Raw genomic sequence first — 12,739 nt, 5'->3', positions numbered from 1 at the left:
ACCTGCTGAACCTGCTTGCGCCCAGAGCCTGTGAGCCACAACTACTGAGCCCACATGCCACAACTACTGAAGCGCATGCACCTAGCGCCTGTGCTCCTCAACAAGAGAAGCCACCGTGATGAGAAGCCCGTGCACCACAACGAAGACCCCATGCAGCCAAAAATACAATAAATTTATATATAAAAAGAGGTCACAGGGATATCTCCCATGAGTAAAGAGCATCAATTTTACTGAGATGCCAGAGACTTAAATATTTAAGGACCAGTTATGTGAAAACCTTTCCACACTTCCAAAGCCTACCTGGAAAGGTTACTGTGAGCTGTGAACCAGGGGAGGAAATGACCAGATGTTCAGTGCACACGTAACTGCTCGCAGAGTTTCGCCTGTGGACTTGGGCAGCTGGCTGGGAGCAGGGACCAGCTGTGGTTTTCATTTGTTCTGGGCTGTGTTCCAGAGAGCTGAAGGTTGCCACATAGATGATTTCTAGATGGATATGGCTACTGGCCATTCCTCACTAATCAGACCAAACTTAAGGCAAAGAAGACTTCCTCCATCACGCTCCACCACTGACCACCACTGACCACAGCCAGGGCCAATTCTTCCCGTCTCGCCTTTGTCCGGCTCCTCCCCATGTCCGATCCGGGGTCTGATCATAACCAACCCTTACTGCTAATGGTTACACTCCTCACTTGGGGGAGGAATCCCAGCGCAGTCAGCCTCCTAGGCAACTGGGCTACTTTACACATTTATTCAAGAAGACTGATAAAAAAGGATTATAAAAAAAAATTGCTCACAGGAAAGAGGCTCCTTTTCTAATAACTTTCTACATCCTCCTCCTTCCTGCCTTTTCAAATTTAATATTAGAATTGGCCAGTGAATAGGGGTCTATGAAAGAAACAAAAACTGAAGTCTCAGATTCAGAAAACCATCAATTTGGGGGAAAATTTTAAGTTACAGCCCTCCTGCAATCTCTTAAAAATTCTAGGTGAATTAGAGATTTAACACAGAAAATAAAGCCAGGAATGTACCAGAGATAAAAATGGGACATTTTTACAAAATTGGGGTGGGAAGCCCCAAGTGTGCCACTAAAGACAAATCCAAAGGCAATGATTAATAAAACTGACTAAATATAAAGGAGAGAGGATGCAACATGACTAAAGGGTATTACATTAGGAGTACTGATGTAAAAGAAAAAAGACAAAGCACTTCAATGGAAAGAGCCAGAGGACGGGGACAATTTGTGGAGGAGACAGAAATGCCCATAAACAGATGAGGAGATGCCCAACCTCAGTGTCACTGTCCAAGTGCGAGAGCATGGATAACAGGAGCTGGTGGCACTGGCAGGAGGGGAAGATGGCTCCACCCTTGCGGGAGCCCAGCCACATGGTAAATGTGCATTTCCTTTGCCCCAGAGCTCAATCCTAGGGATTTCTCTTGAGGAGATAATCGGGTGTTTAAGTACCAGACTGTTCAATACAGAACTGTTTGTAATACTAATAGCCATAACCAGCCCTAACCATTAAATGGGAGAACGATTAAGCAAATAGAACACACCTTTCCTATTAAATACTATGAAGCCATTAAAGAGAATGAGGTAGGTCTGTATTTATTCGTTTAAACTGACGCTCATACCATTTATTTATTTATTTATTTAAAGCTACAGATTTACAGCATATTTTCAAAAGTCCATGTGTAAAAAACACCATGTGTGTATGTCACTGTGTTTATATGCGTGTACAAGTCCAGAAAGACAGAAGCCAGATAAGATTTCCAATATTTCTATTTTGGAATCCTTTAAAAATTAAGGACATAAATTACTCTCAAAAAAAGAAAAAAAAATAATAGAATTTTAAGTTCTGGAGAAGAAAAAAACTGAGGTGGCCCACAAAGGAATAGAAACCAATCACCAAACAAACCTACTTCACACCATTCTTTAAAGGGTTGACCCCAATTTCATAAGGAACGTTAAGGGCTTCCCTGGTGGCGCAGTGGTTGAGAGTCTGCCTGCCGATGCAGGGGACACGGGTTCGTGCCCCGGTCCGGGAGGATCCCACATGCCGCGGAGTGGCTGGGCCCATGAGCCATGGCCACTGGGCCTGCGCATCCGGAGCACAAAAAGGAACGTTAAGAGCTGCAGTTTATAAATCTGGACTCAACACTGAACACTGGCACACAGCCCTGTGGGCACCTTCTAGCGGGGGCTGCAACCGAGAGAACAGAGGCCCCTGAGCTGGTCTCTGGGATCAGGACAGCTGGCTAACATAGCGCCCTCTGCCCCCCAACAATGCCCCTGACATGCTGCTGGCTGCGGTCTTTCCTCCCTCAGGGCTGCCTCTAATTTCTCTGGGATATGACTTATGGAGGTCCCAGGACTGGCACATAAAATGGCTTGATTTGGGTCAGAAGGATTTCTGGAAGAAAACTACATTATCTTTTGTACTCAAAAGCTTTTATCTTTAATCAGCTGATGGTTACGGTTTGGCAATGAAAGCTCCTTACATACAACATCTCAGATGCATCGAGAACCATCTTCAGGTCACGGTTTCAAAGATAAGAACCACTACGTTCCTAGAATTCCTGTTATTGGGCACACCCCTAAATCGTGTGGCACTTATTTTACCATCACATTTGCCAGGTACCCTATCCTCCAGGGGCTAATGGTACTGTGCAGTGATTCTCCTAACAGTCAAGAAATTGTCCTTTAGACAGGAATTGACAGATCTGTGCCCAAACATACATGGCAAAATGCCGATGGAAGAATCTAAGTGGGGGTATATGTGTATCCACTGTACAATTTTTTCAACCTTCCTATGTTTGAAAATTTTCATAATAAAATATGAGAGAAAACTGCTGTCTAATGATAGGATAATTAATATCCAAGGCCATCTCCTTTCTTCTGTACAATCCCAAAGAGGGTTAACCTGATTTGTAAAATAAAAGGTACTAGACAGCAAGTTTACCTCTGGATATTTGTCAGTGAGTTACTTGATATTCATCATATCTGCTGAAAGCAAAGGCAGAGCAGTTAAAATGTCCAGTCATCTCCCAAGGGTTTGGGGATGTAAGTAACTACACTTGATCATTCTCCACTCATAACCTGCATGATCCAACACAGATTAAGGCACATGCTTCCTTCAAAATTGAAAATCTGGCAGGTTCATGGTCAAAAAATTAGATTAAACAGCACTGTCAAGATGTAAGTTGGTCAGGCACTTTCATTTCTTGGCTGTATCTTTTCTAAAACTACGTAAGCTGTCAGCAGTAAAAATCCACTTGCAGATACAAAACCTACCCGTGTTTTCACCTGGCGCCCGTGTGGGACCTCTCTGTGGGCTGGTGCTTATGTAAGACCACATACATACAACATATGATCACAAGCCCAAAGTTATATATAAATTCACACCATTTTAGTAACTTCTCAAACACATGGGAAGTCTTTTATTCCCTAAAGTACTTTCCATCTACACACTTCACAGTCATTCGACTTTGCACTGAGAAAAGAGTAGAAAGAGGTTCAGTGACTTTTCAGGGTGTTTTTAGAACCAAGATGAGTTTAACCTCGAGTCTCCTGATACTCAGCCCTTGAAGACGCCAGACTCAGCACCAACGCCTACTGGCTTACGTCACAGGCAACCTCACCAGGAACACTTCTGCACAAGAGGCAAAGGGCTTTCCGTCTATGCAAAGCAAAACCCTGCTGATTACCTCTGCCAGTGTGGATTTCACAGCCTGGGCGGGTCATGTGGGATGTGAAGTGAACTCACAAGGCCAAGACCACAGGCAGAGCTAGCACACCTAACCTCACATGTTCATACCACCACTGGGGAGGGCTGAGGGGATGCATTAAGAGAAGACCCAGCACCGACCGTCACTGTGGGGCAGAAAAACTCACGAACAGCTCCCTAGGAAGCTTTGCAGACAGGACCAAACAACACATTTGTTCTCTGGATTCAGAGATTACACGAACCTTAACACCATCCATGTTCTAAGCAAAAACCACCCTTGTTCTTCCAAAGCCAGTTAAATGCTTGAAAGCAAACACAAAGCAAAGTACAAACCCAGATATTCTTTTGTTGATGTTGAACTGCTCACAAATGTCAGATGCCAGCACTGTAAGCTGGGGCCCAACAATGCTGTCCAGTCTTCGGCAAAAGTCCAACGTAGGCTGGATAGAAGCTAACAAGTAATTCAAGAAACACCAGTGAGTGTGAGGACACTGTGTTAAAAAAGGTCAATTTTCATTTCACCATCTTAACAACAATATTCAAATGAAAACTGTACTGATCTGGGAAATAATTAAATGATCAGGTCCCCCTCCCCTCCCAAACAGAAGAGAAACAGAGGAGCCAGAATTAGTCATATTTAAGATGAAAAAGAGGCAAAGAACTATCTCACTGTGAATGTTGACCGAAGCACTCCCTGTGGGGTAGTAAATTGACTGCCTAGCCCCAGTTGACCTAGGAAAGTCAAATATTTATTTAACAAACACTACACAGCACTCACAGGCCAGGCACTGTTGGCGCTTTACAAATATTCCCTCATTTGATCCTAAAGCCCCCTTTGAGATGGGTACTCCCATAATCGTTTCACGGGCAGGAAGGCACAGAAAGGTGCCCAGGTCCTACTGCTGAGAAGCAGGAAAGCTGGGACTTTAACAATATTACAAATAGCTGGTTAAGATGGCAGAGGCCCCAGATGGAGGCTTAATTCAGCCTCCCTGTTGCTACGACAACTTGTTTATCATTTAGGAACAGACCACAGCAAAGAGTAAAGAGAAAAGGCTTAGCTAATCAGGTGAAATCAGATATTGGTGTGTACCTACCATCGATCATAAAGCACACAGCTGCACTCATGGCCTGTGGGGGGAGGGGAGAAAAGAAACCAAAGATTAGATAATGGTACAAAAAAAGGAGACTTAAATAATCAAATGCAGTGGTCTTGTTTAAATCTTTATTTAAATATATCAACTTTATAAAAACTTTTTTAGTCAACTGGAGAAATCTGGATAGGGTCTGGATAATAGATGATATTAAGGAAGTTATTAACGTTATTTTGGTCCAGTGTGATAATGGCAGGGTGGTGATGTTAAAACAGAGGTCCTTATTAGTTAGAGACGCAAAATGAACTATTTATAAGGGAAATGAGATGATTTAAAATGCTCTAACAAAAAACCAAAACATGGGGCTTCCCTGGTGGTGCAGTGGTTAAGAATCCACCTGCCAATGCAGGGGACACGGGTTCCAGCCCTGGTCCAGGAAGGTCCCACATGTCGCGGAGCAACTAAGCCCATGCACCACAACTACTGAGCTTGCGCTCTACAGCCCGCGAGCCACAACTACTGAGCCTGTGTTCCACAACTACCGCCCTCGCACCTAGAGCCCGTGTTCCACAACAAGCGAAGCCACCGCAATGAGAAGCCCGTGCACCGCAACGAAGAGTAGCCCCCACTCGCCGCAACTGGAGAAAGCTTGCGCACAGCAACAAAGACCCAACACAGCCAAAAATAAGTAAATAAATAAACCCAACCTAACATAAATATACATCCTTACAAGATAATATCCTGACAGAAACTCAGACTATCCTTATGGAATTAGCAAGTCCACAGCTTTAAAATCAGAGCGAAGGCAGAATCCACTGGAGTGTGGGCAGGCATCGAACAACAGGCAACACCGGCCTTGACGGCCTCTGATCTGTCCGCGTGCAGAACTTGAAACATTTGAGTCACAGCCTCAGACAGTGACTCTTGCTAATCACAGAACTACTGTTTAATGGGGACTGAAAGTAACCCTCTTACTCCAGAAAGCACCCATTTTGAGTTTTACAATAATCAGAACTTGCGACACCTGTTCCAAGAAACATGTGAGGTCTGCGCACCGACTAGCGGACCCGTGCAAGAAAGATTTACTTTAGTATCGATCTGTAACCCTGGAGAGAAAGGCCACTGTTACCTTATAAACAATTAAATGCAGAGCTTCATATGTGTCATCTGTATTTACAAAAATTTTGGGGAATCTGCATTTTGCTTCTGGATCATTAAGATTCAAGGGTCCGGTGAGAAATCTGGAGAGGAAGCAGAGACGACTTGATTCAATCAGGCAGGTTATAAACAGGAATATATATAAACAGTGCATTCCTATAAGGGTGTTACTATGCGGCCTTTGGGGAAGCTAGACACTACTTAGAAAACACCAGATCAGACTACAAAGAAGTAATCGTTTTGATTCATTGGAAATAAAAGAATTTCCTTTGTTGATTATTGTCAATAAAGTAGCACAAAGGTAATTCAGTGTTCATGATTTTATCTTTACCAAAAAAGATAATAAAATCCAATACTGTCTATCAAAGGACAGAAGTCCTACCTTCCATAGTGTTGAAGATTTCCGGGCATTTCTGCCCTTACTGGAGAATCCCTTCCCGCCAACTGTAAACAAATTTAATGTTGACAAGTGACTCATTAGATTTCCTATATTCAAAGCTTTGAAAAACAGCATTTATATTTACTAGTTGGCTCCATGCCATTTTTCTGTATCAATTTTCCATATTCCTCCCCACCAAAAAAAAGGAAGGGGGGATTACAGAGGTACAGAAAGAACTCACTGGCTTTAAACAGAACTATCATAACTTCACTGTGCCCTAAATTCCACATACTGATTTTGTTCCTTTTACGGCAATAACTGAAATCGCCCATGTGGTTAATACGTGCTAGGCGATGACGTAACTTACATAATTTCATCTCATGCCGCCCCTACGGGGAATATGCCGTCTTCCTATTTTCTAGAAATGGAAACAAGTTTGAAGAAGTTCACCCACGCACCCAGCCCGAGGGGAGGGCCAGGCATCAAACCCAAGGCTGCGCGACCCGAAAGTCCCCGCCTTCAGCCATGGCACGGTGCCTCCTCGTAGATGTGTCTGTAACCCATTCCTGGTTCCTTCTGCTGAAGATACACCACTTCAACATGCACAGGAAATGAAAAGAATCCAGATCTAACAGTCACATTAGCTAAACCTTCTTCTAAAACTTTTGGATGTTCTAGTCTATACAAAATTCTAGCACATAACTGAAAATGAAAGACTGAAAAACAGTAAATCCAACAGTGAAAACGCACAGCTCTCACACGTGCAGCCTGTACCGAGAGAAGCCCTCACACATCCACGTCCTCACTGCCGCTTCATACATTCCTATTTTATAAGCCCGGCTCTTTAGACATATAATAAAGCACCAATAGAGTGTTCTGCTGTTGCAACAGCACTGTCCACCATGGGAAGGATCCTGAAGGATCCTTCTGAGGGTGTGGTTGGAAGCAGGTGCTTTAGCATTAGTCAGACCCCGAGATCAAGTCCTGGCCCCGTCACTTACTAGCTGGGTGACACGGGGTTAAATCACGTAAGCCCCCCAAGCCTGGGTCTCTTATCTGTAAGATGGAGATAAGGTACCCGGCTTTCAGGACGGCTGTCAGGATGTCATGAGATAATGCAAGTGTGCTGGGCACTAACACTGTGTCTGGCGTATGGTACACACCCCAGAAACGTTAGCCACTGTATTCAAACTACCCAGAAAGGAGTAAAGTGCAGGACCAGGTCCTTCTCAAAACCTTGAGATTTCTTATCAAAGAGACTTTTTTCCTGTTGTTTCAGGTCATGGCCTTAAAAAACAGAGTGAGGGAGAGGGTGTGTGTATGCGCCCCCAGGTCAAAATGATAATGTTATGGTTTACGAACACTTTTCACTTCCAACCTAACTAAAGCTAAAAAAAGATACTTTGCAGAAAACACTGCAGTATTATTTACAGTTCTCTGCAGAAAACTGAGAAATTGTCAGAATGGAAAAGCCAGGCAGGAAGTATAACATCAACTCAAAATCAGATCTCATGTTTGTACATGAAAAGACCACAGAATTAACCACTGTTTTATCCAAGATCCCTGGCATTTTCAGAGTTCCCAGAACCTGACCTAAAAATCCAGTTTTTCCTCTACTCAATGAATTGCTCCCCTTAAAAACATAGCTTTGCAATTGCATTTGAAAGTAACAAAATGAAGAAAAGCTGACATACGTGGTTTACTGTGCTAAGTGACACACGCTAAATATATACAGTTGGCCTTCCGTATCTGAGGTTTCCACATCTGCAGATTCCACATTTGTGGATTCAACCAACCGCATGTTGAAAATATTTGGGGCAAAAATTTCTTTTCAAAGTTCCAAAAAGCAAAACTTGAATTTTCTGCACACTGGCAACTATTTACATAGCATTTGCATTGTATTAGGGTTTTTTTCCAACTTTTATTAGGTATTATAATAACCTAGGGTCAGTTCAAAGTGTAAGGGAGGATGTGCGTAGGTTACATGCAAATACTATGCCATTTTATATAAGGGACTTGAGCATACGTGTGTGATATGGGTATCTGGGGGGTCCTGGGAGCAATCCCCCATGGATACCAACGGACAGCTACATGACTAAACATCACACTAATAATGTAAAATACAGATCAGAACTGCCCCACCCACCAAGTTCCTCCACCCCCAAATCTGTGTGAGAGTGTGTGTGTGTGTGTATGTCTGTCTATATATCTATTTATCCATCTATTTATCTAGAGATTAGTACCCCATCATACCTCAGGTTCGATATGCCTTGGAAATAGGGATGTGGTGAGGTATTTGTATAAAATTCTCATGTCATCTTGTTCTAATCCACTCCTGAAACATCAGAAAAGCACTGTGTTAAAAGTCTGGAATTGGTCTTCTGTCTTTCCATTGCTTTGTGATAAAAGTTCATCTCTCTCCTTTTTTTTGCATGATATCAAGAAGCCCTTTCCTTGATGGAAAGTTCCAAGAATGGAATGAATTAAACTTGAGTCCAGCACTAGAACTCTACCCTGACCTGCTAAAGGCGACTACTACATAGTCCTGCATTTTATATGCCATTTGAAGTAAAAAGTCACAGCAGATTTTATTTGCCTACCACGTGGGATTATCCAGGGAGCATTAGCAGTTCCCCTTCAGGTAGCAGGTTTCTGTCCACTTTCTGGGTTACACGGTAAGGCCACTTTCTTTCACCCCGCATCCTGAACATACTGCTATGCTGTAGACGGGGAACTCAAAATGCTATGTCTCAGAAATGTATTTGGATTTTAATTCTCTCGATTCAGTGTAGGCAAAAAGTGGGAAGAGAAAGAAACAAACTTTTGGGCAAACCAACCAATCTGAAACGAGGCAAGAATAAGTGGCACCTGGAAAAGTACTGAGAAACTAGCAGGTGTTGTTGGGCTCTACCTGAAACCGGTTTTTCAGATAAGGATATAAACAGACAATGATTCTGTATCTGGGTTTTTTTTCCTATTCAAGATAATTGAAAAAATCCTTGAGGAAGTCTAACTGGATATAAACCAAGCATCTGCACCACGTTCCAGGGGCTCTGTCTTCTTTCCCAGTGGAATCACAGGTTATGTTAGAAGTCCGGCCTGGCTCGGCACAGAAATGAGGCCTGCTCCCTGGACTCCTCCCATTTGTCTTATCTCTGCCTCCTCCTACACCACCTCTCCTCTCCCATTTTCAGAATGTCTGTCCACAGCTAAAACTCTTAAAGGGCCAAACACCCTGAAGCAGGTTTGAAGCTTCCTGCCAAGCAGAACGAAGTTCCGGGTCCAAAGGTGAGGCCAAAACAGAAACAGCTGAGAACTGTCAGCGCTTGGCCTGTGACAACACGAATTCTGAGAGTAACCTGAAGCCGACCGGGCAGATGGACCTTTCAGATCAAACACACAGAAGGTCCCCCACTCTTTGCTTTTGCGGAAATAACTGAGGAAAGAAAGAGAAAGACACAACACAGGCTCTGGATGTTACTTTCCATTCAAGACATAAATCCTGGTGGAGAGAGCTTGCTAATGGTAAGCAGCAGACAGTATGTAAAGAATCATGCTCTGGGCAATTTCTTCCAGAGTTGCGCTTCCGGAAACGGTAGCTACTGGGTACGGTCTGGCTACTGAACACCTGAAATGTGGCTGGTGGAAATGAGTGTAAAATACACACTGGACTTTTAAGATTGAGCACAAAAAGAATAGCTCATTAATAATTTTTTATATTGTTTACATGTTGAAAAAATATGAGATATATTGGGCTAAAAAAATATATTGTTAAAATTGATTTCTCCAGTTTCTTTTTATTTTATTGTGGCTACTAGAAAACTTAAAACGATATTTATGGCCTGCATCACATGCTTATTGGACAGTACTGCTCCAGACCAGAGACACTGAGCAGAAAACACCCTATAAAAGGAAACGGAAGACACTTCTTAACTACTTACTATGTGCGCTGTGCTTAGGGCTTTACATTTATTATTGCACTTAAGATTTAATGCTAGGCATTAAGTAATTTGATGCTGGTTTTCTGGGTAGAAAATTTAAAAAGAAAATAAGTCGCAGCCAGCTGTTCAGAGCATGAAGCAGCAAGTAGGCGGTTCCCACTCTGCCTATGGGGAGGCCTGCCGGGTTGTGGAACATCCACGAGCTCCAACTGTAGCAACCCTCTTCCCAGTACCTGCCACCCCCATCCCGACTCCTGCTCCCCAACAAAAGTAAATGAAGTAATACTGTGTTATAATTATGCCGGATGTTACCTCTGGAGAAAAGTTGTTACGACTGCAGGCCAATCTTCAATAATCTCAAAATAAAAAGTAAAAACAAACAAAAACCCCCCAAAACAAGAGTTCATTTCTTAGCACAAGTAAACAAATAAAAGCAAACAAAACACTGTACTGACAGGTCCACATGACTCAGAACTCTGTCAATGGCTCACATCAAACAGGAAACAGCCTACGGGTGCTCAGAAGTACAGATGTTCTCAAAAGTTTCTCAAATAGTCATTTGATATGAATCATTTAAAAAAAAGAAAAATTATTCTTCTGCTCAACTGATTTATTTGTGTGCATGAGATGCTACTACGTTCTCAAGACTGATTTTTCTTTCTGTTTTATATGATTCTGTGCCTTTTTACTTAAATGCTAAATGGACTTCACCTGTTTTGCTCTAAGACCTCCACACCTGCTCTGAGTGAAGCCTCAACTCCAGCGCTGTGAGCTGCGCACAGCTGTGGTCCGGGATCTGTGCACTTCTCCAGAGCCCGCCAACTCTGTCTCTGGTGGCGATGCCAAATTATTCGAGAATCTCTTTCAGCGGGAGCGTTACCAAGAATGAAGTGGCCATCATTCGACAGAATCCTTCAAGGTAGGATCAGTTTAGTCTATAATACAGACTATGTCACTGTCAAGTGTTGAATGTAAAATAATCTAGCCAAGATCAAAGAGTCTGGTCAACTTTGATTAACTTAAGAAATAGCTAAGGCATTTATTCATAAAAGCATTCACCCATTGGGCTTCCCTGGTGGTGCAGTGGTTGAGAGTCCGCCTGCCGATGCAGGGGACGTGGGTTTGTGCGCCGGTCCGGGAAGATCCCACATGCCGCGGAGCAGCTGGGCCCGTGAGCCATGGCCGCTGAGCCTGTGCGTCCGGAGCCCGTGCTCCGCAACGGGAGAGGCCACAGCAGTGAGAGGCCCACGTACCGCAAAAAAAAAAAAAAAAAAAAAAAAAAGCATTCACCTCTGAAAAAGGAAATCAATTCACTAAAAAGAAAGTTCTCTCAAAAATCAGGCCAAAAACTCTGGACGAGATAGTCAACTGACACCCTCCTCCCAACAGAGGAGGAGCCACTGCTAAATCCTTTCACAGCCGCTGCTAAAACCAAATCCACGAGTTAGACGCAACACGGTCCAAACAGAACTCTAAGGTATTTCCTACAATCTGCTTTGAGCTCACCATCAACGTTCTCGGAGCACAAACAACATACCAGAAGATACAAACACAAAAACCGAATGCACTTGAGCAGCTGCCGGAGGGCTTTCAGCTGGCTGCTCCCCCAGAGAACCTCAGTGGCTCATCACAGGCAGACCACTCTCAGCTGTGAACAGACAGTCTGGCTCTCACTCAAGTCTTCAGGGACCTCTCCTCGCAGTCTCAGGCACATTCACACAGCTCTTCCAGAGTTCCGTGTTCGGGAGTTGGAAGCTTTTAGTAATAGTTTATGTTTGCTTCTTGAGTATCAATGCTTTCATCAAGGAAATTATGTATTTGTCCCTACTACAGGACACAAACACAGTTTGATGACAGTGGGTTACTTCCTGGTTTTATAGCACTTATAACTTGTTGGATACTTTTTAAAAACTAGCTTCCTTAAAATAAAGTATGAAAATTATGGGGCTTCCCTGGTGGCACAATGGCTAAGAATCCACCTGCCAATGCAGGGGACACGGGTTCCAGCCCTGGTCTGGGAAGATCTCACATGCCGCAGAACAACTAAGCCTGTGTGCCACAACTACTGAGCCTGTGCTCTACAGCCTACGAGCCACAACTACTGAGCCTGTGTGCTGCAACTACTGAAGCCCGCAACCTAAAGCCCATGCTTCGCAACAAGAGAAGTCACTGCAGTGAGGAGCCTGCGCTCACTGCAACTAGAGAAAGCCTGCATGCAGCAATGAAGACCCAACACGGCCAAAAATAAAAATAAATTTATTTTTTTTTAAAGTATGAAAATTATGCTTTCCACATTTACCATACTGTTTCTTTGAAGATGTTTTTGGAAAAATACCAAAATAAAAATAGGATTCTTGGGGGCTTCCCTGGTGGCGCAGTGGTTGAGAGTCCGCCTGCCGATGCAGGGGACACGGGTTCGTGCCCCGGTCCGGGAGGATCCCA

At 43.5% G+C, this 12,739-nt stretch overlaps 1 protein-coding gene across 1 annotated transcript in view; it reads right to left on the bottom strand.

Moving 5' to 3' along the window:
• Positions 1 to 12,739, bottom strand: part of CCZ1 (CCZ1 vacuolar protein trafficking and biogenesis associated) — a 21,786-nt gene that overhangs the window by 3,987 nt on the left and 5,060 nt on the right. Inside the window, exons 8-12 of the mRNA XM_007448873.1 lie at positions 8,610 to 8,691; positions 6,360 to 6,421; positions 5,949 to 6,060; positions 4,823 to 4,856; positions 4,059 to 4,176 (exon numbers count right to left, since the gene is read on the bottom strand). Of these exons, the coding sequence (XP_007448935.1) occupies positions 4,059 to 4,176; positions 4,823 to 4,856; positions 5,949 to 6,060; positions 6,360 to 6,421; positions 8,610 to 8,691 (408 nt within the window). The remainder of the gene's footprint in view (positions 1 to 4,058; positions 4,177 to 4,822; positions 4,857 to 5,948; positions 6,061 to 6,359; positions 6,422 to 8,609; positions 8,692 to 12,739) is intronic.

Source organism: Lipotes vexillifer, unplaced genomic scaffold (genome assembly GCF_000442215.2).
Source record: "Lipotes vexillifer unplaced genomic scaffold, Lipotes_vexillifer_v1.1 scaffold778, whole genome shotgun sequence".
Taxonomy (NCBI): Eukaryota; Metazoa; Chordata; class Mammalia; order Artiodactyla; family Lipotidae; genus Lipotes; species Lipotes vexillifer.
This window is presented reverse-complemented; position numbering and strand designations above follow the sequence as displayed.